The 13815-nt window shown below is 34.0% G+C and overlaps 1 protein-coding gene across 1 annotated transcript in view; it reads left to right on the top strand.

The window, feature by feature from the left end:
- Positions 1-12232, top strand: part of LOC108744882 (synapsin) — an 84533-nt gene extending 72301 nt beyond the window's left edge. Inside the window, exons 7-9 of the mRNA XM_018480839.2 lie at positions 2482-2765; positions 4545-4906; positions 9042-12232. Of these exons, the coding sequence (XP_018336341.1) occupies positions 2482-2765; positions 4545-4906; positions 9042-9277 (882 nt within the window). The 3' untranslated portion in view covers positions 9278-12232. The remainder of the gene's footprint in view (positions 1-2481; positions 2766-4544; positions 4907-9041) is intronic.
- The last annotated feature ends 1583 nt before the right edge of the window (positions 12233-13815 follow it).

The following is a 13815-nucleotide window of genomic DNA, read 5'->3' on the forward strand; positions in this document are numbered from 1 at the left end:
TGAATGCACATGGTTATATACCAAACGCGTTATTATACCTTTACATACAATACTTCGCACACTAATCATTACATACATATAAGTGCACATTTGTAAATGTGTAAACAAACGGATTACGGATCCATATTTACGTTTTTAAAGTAAATTACTTATACATATATGTAGGTATCTATAAAAGTGTAGCATAGGTATATAATGTACATGAATATCATCAGAAATTATTAAGACACCAGCCAACATTTTCTAATGTATTCATCTAATAACTGTAAATAGATACATATGTCTGCGTGTGTATGAGCCAAGAGTAAAATTAAATTAACGAAGTTCATTCGGGGTGAAAAGATTTTTTTATTTGCGATACCCCACAAGCATAAGTCAGAATGTATTCAGATGAATAAAAAACTTGTAGGTATTCGAGATTTTTCCGGCTTTTTCCGAGTATGTTTTATGATTCCCCCTAAAATCAACCCCCAAAACGCATAATTACAATATTACAATTAAAAAATAATTTTTTTTTGAAATGTAACTACAAATTTACTTTACTTGTGCTATAATACACTGCTACTTATACCAAAGAAATAACCTCTAGGTTTTGAGCCATTACGAGGGTCAAAATATGCGTACTGATGACCAAAGCAAGAGAAAGATCAAGATTGTCCCAGTCTGATATAGTCTCCGTTTTGGTCTTCGTCTCGCATGTTAAGTCTTGATCTTGCTAATTTAATCTGTTACTTACGTTTTTTATTAATTCTGCTAAGCACAAATTTTTCTATTTACCAACTCTTAAATGCTGAAATTTTTTATGATACGTGTGAGTTTGTCATATCAGTTATGATAGTTGTGAAAAATCGGAAACGTACCTTTCCTCCAAAGCATAAATTGACTTTTTAGCGAGCAAAATAGTGCAAGACACTTAAAAAAAGTAAAGAATCATCATCATAAGGTCGTCAGTCCTAAGACTGGTTGGACACGTACCTCCACTCTTTCCTATCCTGAGCTAAACTTCGCATTTCTCTAAAACTAGAACAACCCTTATCCTTAACTTTTTGTGGACAGTAATCTAATCTAGATCCATCCCTACCCCTCCTAACTCCCGTTTCTGCCCCTAATATGTCTCTGACTAGACTTTCATACCTGAGAAGGTGTCCTACTAACCTATCTCGCCTATTTCTTATTGACCTCTGTTCTCATATTCTTTCTAATAGCTCTTTATTTCTAACCTTCTCTATCCACAATATCCTCATCATTCGCCTGTAACACCACATTTCAAACGCTACTGATCTTTTCTTTTCCGCCAGGCTCATCGTCCATGTTTCGCACCCGTACAGCGTCGCTCTCCAAACATACACCTTCAACAATCTTTTTCGAATTTCTAAATTAACCGTTCGCGAGCACAGAAGTCACTTCTTTTTATTGATGGCGACTTTACCCTGCGCTATCTTCTGCTTTATATCCCTACAACTACTTCCGTCCTGACTTATCTGACTTCCTAGATAACTAAAATTAGTCACTTCTTCTAACTTTTCGTCTTCTATATTTATATTCGCACTTTCCCTACTTTTTCTTCCCTTGCGTACCAGTATTTTTGTTTTACTTTTATTTATTTTCATACAATACTGTTTTGTCAATACCACATCTATTTTATTTAATGCTATCTCTGACTCTTCCCCGCTAGATGCTAATACTACTATACCATCTGCAAATCTAAGCATACTAATCTTTTGCCCCTCTGTATCTATCCCTACAGTTGTACTGTCTTTAATGATGTTGATAGCGTCTTCAATGTATAGATTAAAAAGTAGCGGTGACAGTGTGCATCCCTGTAAGACTCCCTTCCTAATATTTACTTCTCTACGTTGCAGTCTGTTACTCTTTATACAAACTAAGTATTACTCCTCTATCTCTATAATTGATCCCTACATTTTCATTTTCAAACATACGTTAAGTAGAAAATTGCACATAATTTGGGAAATAATTTTTAAATCTTTGTTTATTCATTATCCAGATTATGAACACTAATTTAACCTATCCTAGACCACGTCTTGTGGGACATACGGTAAGTTGCATTCTTCGTTTCTTATCTTTGAGAAAAGATTTTGAAACGATAGGATTTTGCGATTTCTACTACTCATAATTAAAAACCCAGCTGCAAGATTTATAATCATTCATAAATTTCTTATTATCTTTGTAATTGTGTGTCCCAAAACATGATATAACATACCTAATCTTTGCCACTGACAACTGAAATAAGGATTGCCAAAAATCTTCGTTTATTTAAAGAAAAAACAGATACCAAAAATGCGTCCTCATTCTCCAATTCGTCAATTAGCTTCAATAAGGTTAAGTAAGCAAACTCAGGTGCATTAACTAATAAGACATACATGTAGGTACTATAAATAGGAACCGTAATTACATCTTTTCACTTCTTTTCAACCATCCTCTTTTTCTTTTTCTCATTGCCTTCTTGTTTTTGATTTTCAGATAACGTATTCGAAGTTCCCAGTGGTTGTCAAAATAGGTCACGCGCACGGTGGTCTCGGGAAGGTGAAAATAGATAATATGGGGGATTTCCAGGACATCGCAAGCGTGGTGGCCGTTATGGGCAACGCCTACTGCACCGTCGAACCGTACATCTATTCCAAATACGACATTCACGTTCAAAAAATTGGCCACAGCTATAAGGCATTCATGCGCAAATCAATTTCTGGCTGCTGGAAGACCAACATGGGTTCGGCAATGTTGGAACAAATTCAGATGCCTGACAGGTTGTTATCGATATGATTTTTTATATTTACACAATGAGTCGTTCATAAAAGTCAATAAAATCCGCAGTTATTATCTAAATATGTATTCTAAATGATTAAAAAGTGCGTGTGTACTTAATTGTTTACTAGTGCCAACTTCTCATTGGTAATCGTCACGTAATCGGAAATAAAACAATTATTTTATGACAACTCAAAGTACCATGGTGCTATAATTTTCACCCCTTCTGCGAATACTAGTTTATCACTACCTAATTGCTAGAAAGTAAAGTTTTCTAGGTACCTAAATAATTTGGTAAGTATCGTAATCGAAAAAAAATTGCAAAAGTTCTCGATTTGAACAAAGTAATACGACATCTTTACGTTTACATTGTATTGGGTTAAGTGCCAGAATTTGACCGCTACGAGATTGGTCTCAGTGTTGGTCTAATAGTCCTAGGCATGACCTAGGGCCCAGAGCCTAGTGGTTTAGACCATTGCTTAGCTTCAAGAAGATGATGTTGGTTCGATTCCGGATCCATGTTTTTTTGTTGTTTCCTTGGATCACTTAGGCAAATGCTGGTGCAGTAGGGGAGACCGGGGATAGTTGACTATAGGGGTAGGTAGACTAACTACCGAAAACTCTTCGACAGTGTATGAACTATGTCATCTGATCATAACCAAGCATTACATTTCGCGTCCCGCTCAGTTGTTTGAAGCGTCACATTGCGGTCGTGCGTTGTTTTCGAACAGTGACATGTTTTTCATATTTCAATCACATAAGTAATATTTTGATATGTTGTATTTTTTGATCTGATGCCTACTCGTTTTATGTAAATCATTTTTCTATTAGTCCTAGCGTTTAATGAGGGCACATTTATCATATTTCATATCTTATTTTTCAAGTCAACGGCAGTGTTTAGGCTAGCCATGCGATCAAAATTGAAAATGCCGTCTGGGGTTGGTAGACCAATTTTTTTCGGGGCTGGTTGAATAATTATTCAACCAACCCCAATGAAATATGTAGTTGAAAACAACACATAAATTAACTTTTTATTGGACATTTAAATCGTTACGTGGCCAAATTAAAAGAAAAATTAGAACAGAATCCGAAATTGACGAGAGCAGAATTAACCCTGGACACAATATATAATAAAAAATTGACAAATTTTACTAATCTAGAAGAAGAAACTTTAGCCAGTTTATTTTTTAACAAAAGGTTCAATTGTATAAAAAAATTGTTTAATTATTTGCTCCTTCTCATGATTTGACTCTTACTGGTACATGAGTCAACTTACTCCGGGCATATGGTCTACCTACCCCGGGCCCGGGGTAGATTGACTAAGATTTAATATTTTGTAAAATGCATTAAATCATCAGTATTATACTAAACTAAGAACTAAATATTACATATTTTTATTAGGTTAATAGATTTTCTATCAATTAACATGCTTTTCTTGTCTATATACATTAAAACAAAAAAAAATATGAACTATTTAGTAAAAAATTAGTCAACCATCCCCGGTCTCCCCTAATACGTATTCCAAGCATAATCTTTCTCGCTCTTTTGTGGTCATTTCATCTGTCTCATCTTTCCCATTCCAACCACCACCCTCTGGCATAGTCCACAGGGATTTCTCGCCCACGAGCATTACACAGCTTGTGGGAATGGAAATGTTTCCTTTTTCGTGGGACACTTAGTAACAACGAAGTTTTTGGTCAATTTATTTTGTAAAACACGCTGGAAACTTCTAACAACTCATATTATATGTATATATATATATTTATCTATTTTGTTTTTAGGTACAAGAATTGGATAGATGAAGTTTCGGACTTGTTTGGAGGTTTAGACATCTGCGCTTTAGAAGTAGTAGTATCAAAAGAAGGCAAAGAATACATAATCGAAGTAAACGATAGCGCTTTGTCGCTTTTAGGGGAAACCCAGGAAGAAGACCGCAGACACATTGCCGATCTCGTGGTTTCGCGCATGAACGCAATTTGCAAACCCTTCAACAGAAGTCCCACAACCGAAGAACCCGTACCGCCTCCAGTACCGTCCCGAGGCATCCTGGGGAGTCTGAGTAGTTTGAATTATTCGGAAACACCACCGAACACCGCAAACGAATTTACGTCGCTGTCCAATGTTGGACGGAGAGATAGTCAAGGTATTTATGTACACCACCAATACCATAAAGAAGCAACATTAAATTTTTTGGGATAATTTCTGAAATTCCAAGTCTTTCTTTCATTGGAATGTGTGTCCTTTAAGGGAAGTTTTAGACTGTACTTTATCATGTTGCAGTCTACAGAGGTGGACGAATAACAAAAAATATACTAAAATATAAACAGAACAAATTTAAAATGTAGCTCCCATCAGCACTCCTTTAGCAGTTCGACGCTTTAAATTGAGAAAGATCCTTTCAAATATTAATGAACTCACTAATTAGTAGCAAATCTCTACATATGGCTTTACTATCCCCTCTGTGGTTATTTAAAACAAATTTTATTTTGTAAAGTGGACAAAACCGTTTAAAATTTTCTTTCTACGTGCCAATATACTCCATCTAGGGATATTTCATGGTATCAGTATTACAAATATTGCAAATAAACTACTGACGAAGAAATTATTAGTTACTATTCTTTATATTTATTTTACTGTATTTTATGTAAAAGTTTGCAGGGCTAGGAAATATGTATATCTACCTATACTGCATTAGTAATAAAAACCTACATCATTTTTGCTTCTTCTTCGCGTGACGTCACATTAAGACACACTACTAATAACTTTTTCTTGCATTCTTAGTAAACCGAATCATAAAACCGACGCAATCTCGAAAACTGGGTGCAAATGAACATAAAATACCTAAAAGTTTCATTACCATTAACGAGCAATTTACTTACATATAACGTATGCGAATGTTTCATTTTACGTGTTTAAGCAAAAGCGTTAGTTGTAGTGACTCAACATGCCTAAAAGTAAGGGATTTTGTGTCTTGTTTGCACATTACGTCACATTGAAACGGATCATGAACTTTCGCGACCGATGACTGGGGTCGTGAAATAAATGCAATTCTAGGCACGTATTTACAGAAAATAAAGAACTTTACCACTATTAACGAACAATTTGCTTTCTTTTTACGCAAATTCACTTGCAAATGTCTCAGTCTACGTGTAAAGACTCCAACATTAGTTGAGATGATTCACAGGACCGGATTTTATGCAATATCATGTATTTTGACACAAATTTTTCTTACTTATAAAACCAATTGTTTTAGAGGAATTCTAAAGTTAGGTTTCTAAGGGAGAGACATTTAGGAACTTTTTGTTGTCTGGTATTTCTCCTTGTATAATCAGCAGAAACTTTTGGGCAGAATACGTAAATCTGTTGTTTCCACCCAAGCAACTAATGTTACATGTTGTTCCTTAGAACTTTGTTAGTATCCCTTATCTACAGAGTAAATGGGAATAGGGAGGATGATGAAGTCAGTGAAAATGCAAAAAACATACTTAATAAGAGTACCTATACAAAATTTTGTTTAAATATGTAGCACATTGATGGAATAGCTGCTGAGTCAGGTTGCTTCCAGGATTAAAAAAGAGGACATAAATTATACACAAGCTATTTCTCCTTTAGAACGACTAAACTAGTAAACGATAGACACAACTTAATTACCTATTACAACAAGTTACATCACCTGTTTCCTCACGCATTTGTTTCTGTATGTTTCCGATTTTCCTAGGAAATATATCTTTCACAATGGAAACGGTCGACAACAACATATAGAGACACTTATGTCAACTATGCGAAACATTTTCAGGAACAGAAATATAAAAAGTTCGTCAATGTTTCTTCGGTGGAAACCCAGCTTTACGATTAGATAAAAACGCGAGATGGACTAAATATGACTAGCAGGACATGAATTATACACAACCTACTTCTTCTTTAGAACTACTAGACTGGTATTAGACGATAGACACAACTTAATTACCTATTACAACAAGTTACATCACCTGTTTCCACACGCATTCGTTTTCCGATTTTCTTTGGAAATTTATCTCTCATAGTGGAAACCGACGTCAACGGCATATAGAGACACCTGTACGAACTATGCAAAAAATATTCGGGAACAGACACAAAAAAGTTCATCAATGTTTCTTCGGTGGAAATCTGACTTTATGACAAAACAAAAATGACAGATGGACTAAATATTAGTAGCATAACACCTAATTATACACAAAAGCTGCTTCTCCTGTAGAACTACTAGACTAGTTTTAGACTATAGACACAACTTAATTACTTATTACAACGAGTTGCATCACCTGTTTCCACACGCATTTGTTTCTGTATGTTTCCGATTTTCCTAGAAAATATATCTTTCACAATGGAAACGGTCGACAACAACATATAGAGACACTTATGTCAACTATGCGAAACATTTTCGGGAATAGCAACATAAAAAGTTCGTCAATGTTTCCTCAGTGGAAACCCAGCTTTATGATTATACAAAAATGCTAGATGGACTAAATATTTGCAGTATAAGCCTTTTATAACTAAACTCTTAACATTGGTTAGTTTAACATATATATGCCCTTTATACCCACTAACTCTCTATAACGTAACGGCCACCCTCTACAACGAGACAATACAAACCCAGGAAAATTTATATGGGATGATATATTGAAATATATTCGTATATACAAGAACAAATATTGTGTAAATTGTTAAGTAAGAACATAAAAAATCTAATAGTAGAAAATTTAAGAGAAAATTAAATGAAAATTTTAGCAACATTTTTCAATTTAAGTCATTGCATTCCGGAAAATTTATTTTTGATCAAACAAATAATTTCCTTGTAATAACAACAAAAAGTGTTTCCATTTCATTTCCAAAAGTCAATGAGTGTCTCAAGTTTCATGAATGAAACATACAAATGGTTTTCACTAAATGAATAATACTGAATCACACATTCGCATATTAGTGCAATTTACAAAAATAATAACTGTTTGCAAGTACAGAAAGGCATTTGAATTGCTTTTTGTTACCCACGCTTCAATATGCAATGTCCGAAAGTATCAGTGGCGTAGCCAGAACTTGTAAAAAGTAGGGGGTCAAGGCAAAAAATGCTAAAATAATAATTGCTGTCAAATCTAGTGGCATAAAAATGGATGCGGGTTGTTTGTATTTACTTTTTAAAAAAAATGAATGGAGGGTTATTACCATATTTGTCTACTTGTGTTTAGTTTATGAGTTATCATAAAATATTAAACGTATCCGATGTATCAACAACAGCAATACACTAACGGTAACTGATAGGAATTGTTTCTCGCTCTCAGACTGTAACATAATTAAAAAAAAATCGGTTGTCTGTAAAGTCGGTTTACTGACGATAGTTGAACGTGACAATGTCATAAGAAAATACTGATGGAATGGTTTCATTTTTCAAAAAAAAAATTAATTTTATTTGTTTGATAGATATTTTGTATGGATATAGAGAAGGGGGTAAATGGAAATCACAATTGAATTGATCAAGTTACATTTATTTGTACGCATAAATACAATTATGTCAATTTTTATTTATTTTTTTTCCAATGTACATAGTTTTTACAAGTATGAATGTGCTTTGAGCAATTGTTTTACAACTTTTATTTACAACTTTTAAACATTATTTAAATTTTTGTAACTCTAGCTTCAATTCGACAATATATCACTGAAGATATATTTAATATCGAAACAATCATTACCTTTATCGCCGCTATTATCGTTGCTATAAACAATTGACACCACATTCACTTTTCACTGCACTTCATACTTGACGAAAACATGTAAATGTATTATTGTATAGCAGCTGTCCACGCGGACGTATCGCTCACTCAAGTAGGAGAGAGACAGATGTCGAACGCTGCCGAACGCGGAGGCCGATTGTGCCTCTTTGTCGCTCGTTCCGCGCTCTCGTTTGCACTTCAAACCTTAAATGGAACGCCTCAAAGCGAGGTAACGCAGCATGAGTCATGTTTTTACGTCGAATTATAAGACGTTGTCACGTCAAAAACTTTACTAGTCGGAGGGTAGTTTGACCCCCCAACAACCTCCCTGTGACTGCGCAACTGGTAAAGCGTATGCAACGATAAAATCAGAAATTTAATTTTGTTTTCTTCTCTGTTTTTTAAAGCACTTTCGCAGCCCACAAACGTACTAGTCATCACTTTTCAGGGAAAACGTAAAAATTCCATTCATTGTAGTTATCTACAACAAATGACTCACTTTTATTGTTTGTTCTAAAATCAAATTTTTATGCACAGCATCACAGTCAAGTACAATAAGTAGTAGCGGAATCGGGGGAGGCGGAAGCACCAGTGGCAGCGTGAGTGGGGTCGGTGTGGGATCCACTCCGAGCAGCGTGGGAGGACGTCTTCCGGACCCCCCGCCGCGACCTTTCCAACGCCAGGGTAGCCAACAATCTTCTATCACCGAAGATGCCGAAGACACTATGAAAAATCTCAGAAAAACATTCGCCGGAATTTTCGGCGACATGTAATAAAAATAATTGTTCGTAGTCAAATTCTAATTATTGTCGCAGTTATTAATTAATTGATTGTACGGGGTGTCTATTTAAAAAAGGGCGCAAGAGAAATATTTCGATAGTAATAATAATATCATCTGGTTAAAATACATCAGTATCCTGAAAAATTATCCTTCAAGGAAATGTGGAGATTCCCCAGTTATGAGTAGAAAATTTTCTACGCGTCTAATTAATGACAGGATATTTTTAGAATGTACTTAATAAAATTTTTAAATTCAAAAATTACGTGTTCTGTGATTATTATGAAAAACTAAAAGCAATTCAATTATAATGTACATCGAAATATTGCAGCTTACTACAGTTTTAAATCCGACACCCTGTATATAGTTCCATTACATTAGTGACTTGGTGTATGCACGATATTACATACATTCATGCACAGCAAATTGCATCCTAAAATTCAGTATATGTATTCGATAATGCTCAAAAACATTGGCAACCTTTAGGAGAATCATATTGCTTAAGTAACTCATGAACAAACTGAGAGTGGATGGTAGGGGTAGCTATTGAGAACCTTTAGGAGAATTGTATTCTTAAGTAACTCATGGACGCACTGAGAATGGATGGGAGGGGTAGCCATTAAGAACCTTTAAGAGAATTGTATTGCTTAGATAACTCATGGACGGACTGAAAGTTGATGGGAGGAGAAGCCATTGAGAATTTTTGGGTGAATTGTATTTCTTAAGTAACTCATAGATGGACTGAGAGCGGATGGGAGAGGTAGTCATTGAGAACCTTTAGGAGAATTGTACTGCTTAAGTAACTCATAGACGTACTGGGAATAGATAGGAGGGGTAACAATTGAGAACCTCTAGGAGAACTGTTTTGCTTAAGTAACTCATGGACGGACTAAGAGTGGATGGAAAGGGATAGTCATTGAGAACCTTCAACAGAATTGTATTGCTTAAGTAACTCATGAGCGGACTGATAGTGGATGGGAGAGGTAGTTATAGAGAACCTTCAGGAGAACTGTATTGCTTAAGTAACTCATGAGCGGACTGATAGTGGATGGGAGAGGTAGTCATAGAGAACCTTCAGGAGAATTGTATTGCTTAGATAACTCATGAACGGACTGAAAGTTGATAGGAGGGATAGCCATTGAGAACTTTTAGGAGAATTGTATTGCTTAAGTAACTCATAGACGGACTGAGAGTGGATGGGAGAGTTAGCCATTGAGAACCTATAGGCGAATTGTGTTGCTTAAGTAATTGATGGACGGACTAAGAGTGGATGGAAAGGGATAGTCATTGAGAACCTTCAGGAGAATTGTATTGCTTAAGTAACACATGGGTGGAATGAGAGTAGATGGAAGGAGTAGCCGTTATAAGTGTAAAGGGTAAAACCAAAGGATGGTACATTGGTATGTTCACTTTAATGAATGCAAACTGTTATATTCAATTATATCAAGATAGGAATCGGGTGAGTACACTCTGGTAGGTGGGTAAGCTGAGTGGTGGCAATAAATATGGTAGAACCAAGGGCGAGACGCGTAGCAGATAGCCATGGGCGCATACAGCTAGAGTAATATCATCAGAAAGTTAAAAAACATAGAAATGAAACCCATTAAACCTATATAAACCTACAGCTACTGAGAATGTGCCTCCCCTAGGAAAAATCTTTCGCTACGCCCATGAGAGATAACAGTTGACAGAATCTATACAATGGAAATTACAGATAATAACTAAATTTATTGCAATAATAATTTAGTGCACCTACACCATACCGACAAAGATTGTGCGCTTGTACAAAATGGCCTTTTACAGATCATTTTGTACTAAATCGTAAACCAGATGATTTTCTGGATCTTTACAGAATACGAGCCGCCACTGCTCACTAGACTTCCGATTTTTAGTAAAATTCCAAAATTTGGTTAAAAAATATTAAGGAAATTATTAAACAAATTAAATCGTTTGTCTTGTGTGCATGCATGTATGTATATATCAAATAATTATCTACATATATAAGTTAGTATTAAATTTCAGCAATATAATTTGCCACAAGTGCGCCAATAATTGTAACAATTAATAAAAATAAAATTCATATAAGTACAAAGCGATAAAAAAGACATTTCATGCCCTTCTTTCAATAATTTAAATAATTTTTCGAAAAAGACGCCAGACACCCCACAAAGAAAACACAAGTAAGCTCTGCGGATTAAAAACGAAAGCTTTTATTTTCAATCAAAAAGGTAGGTGCTATTTTTTTTTTTCAAAAATATTACTTAAAAACTGTAACATTGGAAATAAACCAAAACACTTTGGAATTTTAATCAAACAAAAGATATACAAAATAGCTTTTTCAAAGCTTTTTTTAGTAATTAATAAACCAGTTTAAATGTTTTAATTATTATTTATTAGGTACTTATATTATTGACTAATAAGGTAAATTGCGAGCTGTTACATGACAAGGGAAAGAGGGGATGACAAGATATACAAGCGATTTTAGTTATTATTTACAAATACTTAGTATCTTTTAAGGGCTCAAAATACAGGGCCGTAACACGACTATGAAATTTTCCAAAAGATATCAAAACGGATTTCCATTAGTTCTGAGGTGGATACTTTTTAACCCCTTCTAGCCCAGTTGAGCAGTAATAATTAAATATTTGTTTTTATTTCTGTTAATAATACATCAAATTTATACTTGTTATTTAATTAATGTAAAATTGATAAAGTAATGCGAGCTAAGGTAACGTACTAGGCTTTTGTAGGTAGTTGCAGTTAAAAAATTGTCTAAAATATATGTATAGCAATAGGTTCTTGCAATTTGGTTTTGATACATGTATCAGTCTATAGATTTTATAACTACAACAAAATATCACGACCATGTCCCATTCCACTCCTTGAATCATTCATAGTTTTAAAACTTTAGTTATTCCAAGTTAATAATGATTGCAATTTAACACAAATTCATGCATTAAAAGAAACGACAACTGATTTCTAAACATGAAAACGACAAAGTATAACAGAAACTACAAGAATGTGTTCAAATTTTAAAAATTATTAAAAAGAATTCCTTATTATTAACAATAGGCATATTTTTGTAGTAGAGAAAAGAATGGTCAATTTTTTCCTTCTAATATTTTTTTGATTTTGTGATTTGTTCGTTTTCGACGTATAGAAAGACCTTTGCAATTATTAGTTTAATGTCTTTAAAAATTGCTCAGTACGTAGTTTTAAAAATCCTAAATGCATCAAAATATAAAAAACATTTTTTTCATTTTTATTTTTCAGTATTTGTCATTCTTTTATTTTTCTTAATACATCAAATTAAACAATTAAACTACTTTTAAAAAATAATTGAATAAATTTCATAATAGGAAAAAATGCATTGTCGAATAAAGAAAAATGAACCATTCTGGTTAACAGTATTATAATACATAAATAATTCGGGTGAACAATTGATCGTAAGTGATTAATAAAAAATGAATGTAACAATACGAAACGAAAAGAATTAAAGTAGAGTCAAAAATGTTTTTTTGTGTTTTACGATAACCATTTAAAAAAACAATTAATTATTCTTTTTACTCATGCAAAAAGGTGTTATCAAAAGTACTTAATAAAATACAACTGACAATATAAGTGTAGTCTCTATAACTGTCTCTTTCTATTTCTAATATTATATACCCATTTCTCTATCTGTCTACCTGTCTATCTATCTATCAGTGTGAGCATTTATTTTTACTAATAATTGTATTTATACTAATTGTACTTAGTTAATAATAATAATTAATAGACGTAATATACTTAACCCATGGGCTAAAATGTAATAAAAACTTCTTCGGTTGTCTCACAGCTACTTATGTAACATATTAATAAACAAATTGCTCTGTGTCTAAATGTAAGTAATTTGGCTTCAACGAAAAATAGGCTGTTTGCGTAATGAAATACATAATTAAATTGTTATTACTTCGTTTATCGATACTTCAGTGTGCAAAATGTTTAGAAGAGAATAGTTTTGGAAAATATCCTACATCTTATACACATATACATATATCATAACATAATACAGTTAGTAAAAAGTAAAGTAATAAACATAAACAACTAATCCTTGTATACTTAAATATTGAGAATACCGAGTGTACCTATAGTTATGTAAGAAGCAAGTAAAATTAAATTGTGTAGGTACAGTCTTGTTAATTGAAAATGGACAGACCGGCAACCATACAAAACACCTTTCTAATACTGTAAGAAGCAACCGATCAAACGCTACAGTTTAACATTATTTAGCAGGGTAGATTAATTATTATTTTTCATTACGTTTCCCTGATATGTTATTTTTAAGTATTGTTATTTTGGTAAAGGTCTAGATGATGGCATCAACCCCCGAAGGGGGTGGGAGTGGGTGGGATCGAAAGAGGAGGTCTCCTACACCGCTGTACCATAAAAAGTTCGTGGCGGTCTCACCCCATAAAAAGTTATGGGGGTTAGATGATAGCCCCCCATCCCCGAAGAGGGTGGGGGTAGGGGGGATCGAAAGAGGGTGGGCATCTG

This window comes from Agrilus planipennis, unplaced genomic scaffold, assembly GCF_000699045.2.
Source record: "Agrilus planipennis isolate EAB-ADULT unplaced genomic scaffold, Apla_2.0 scaffold42, whole genome shotgun sequence".
NCBI classification, from domain to species: Eukaryota; Metazoa; Arthropoda; class Insecta; order Coleoptera; family Buprestidae; genus Agrilus; species Agrilus planipennis.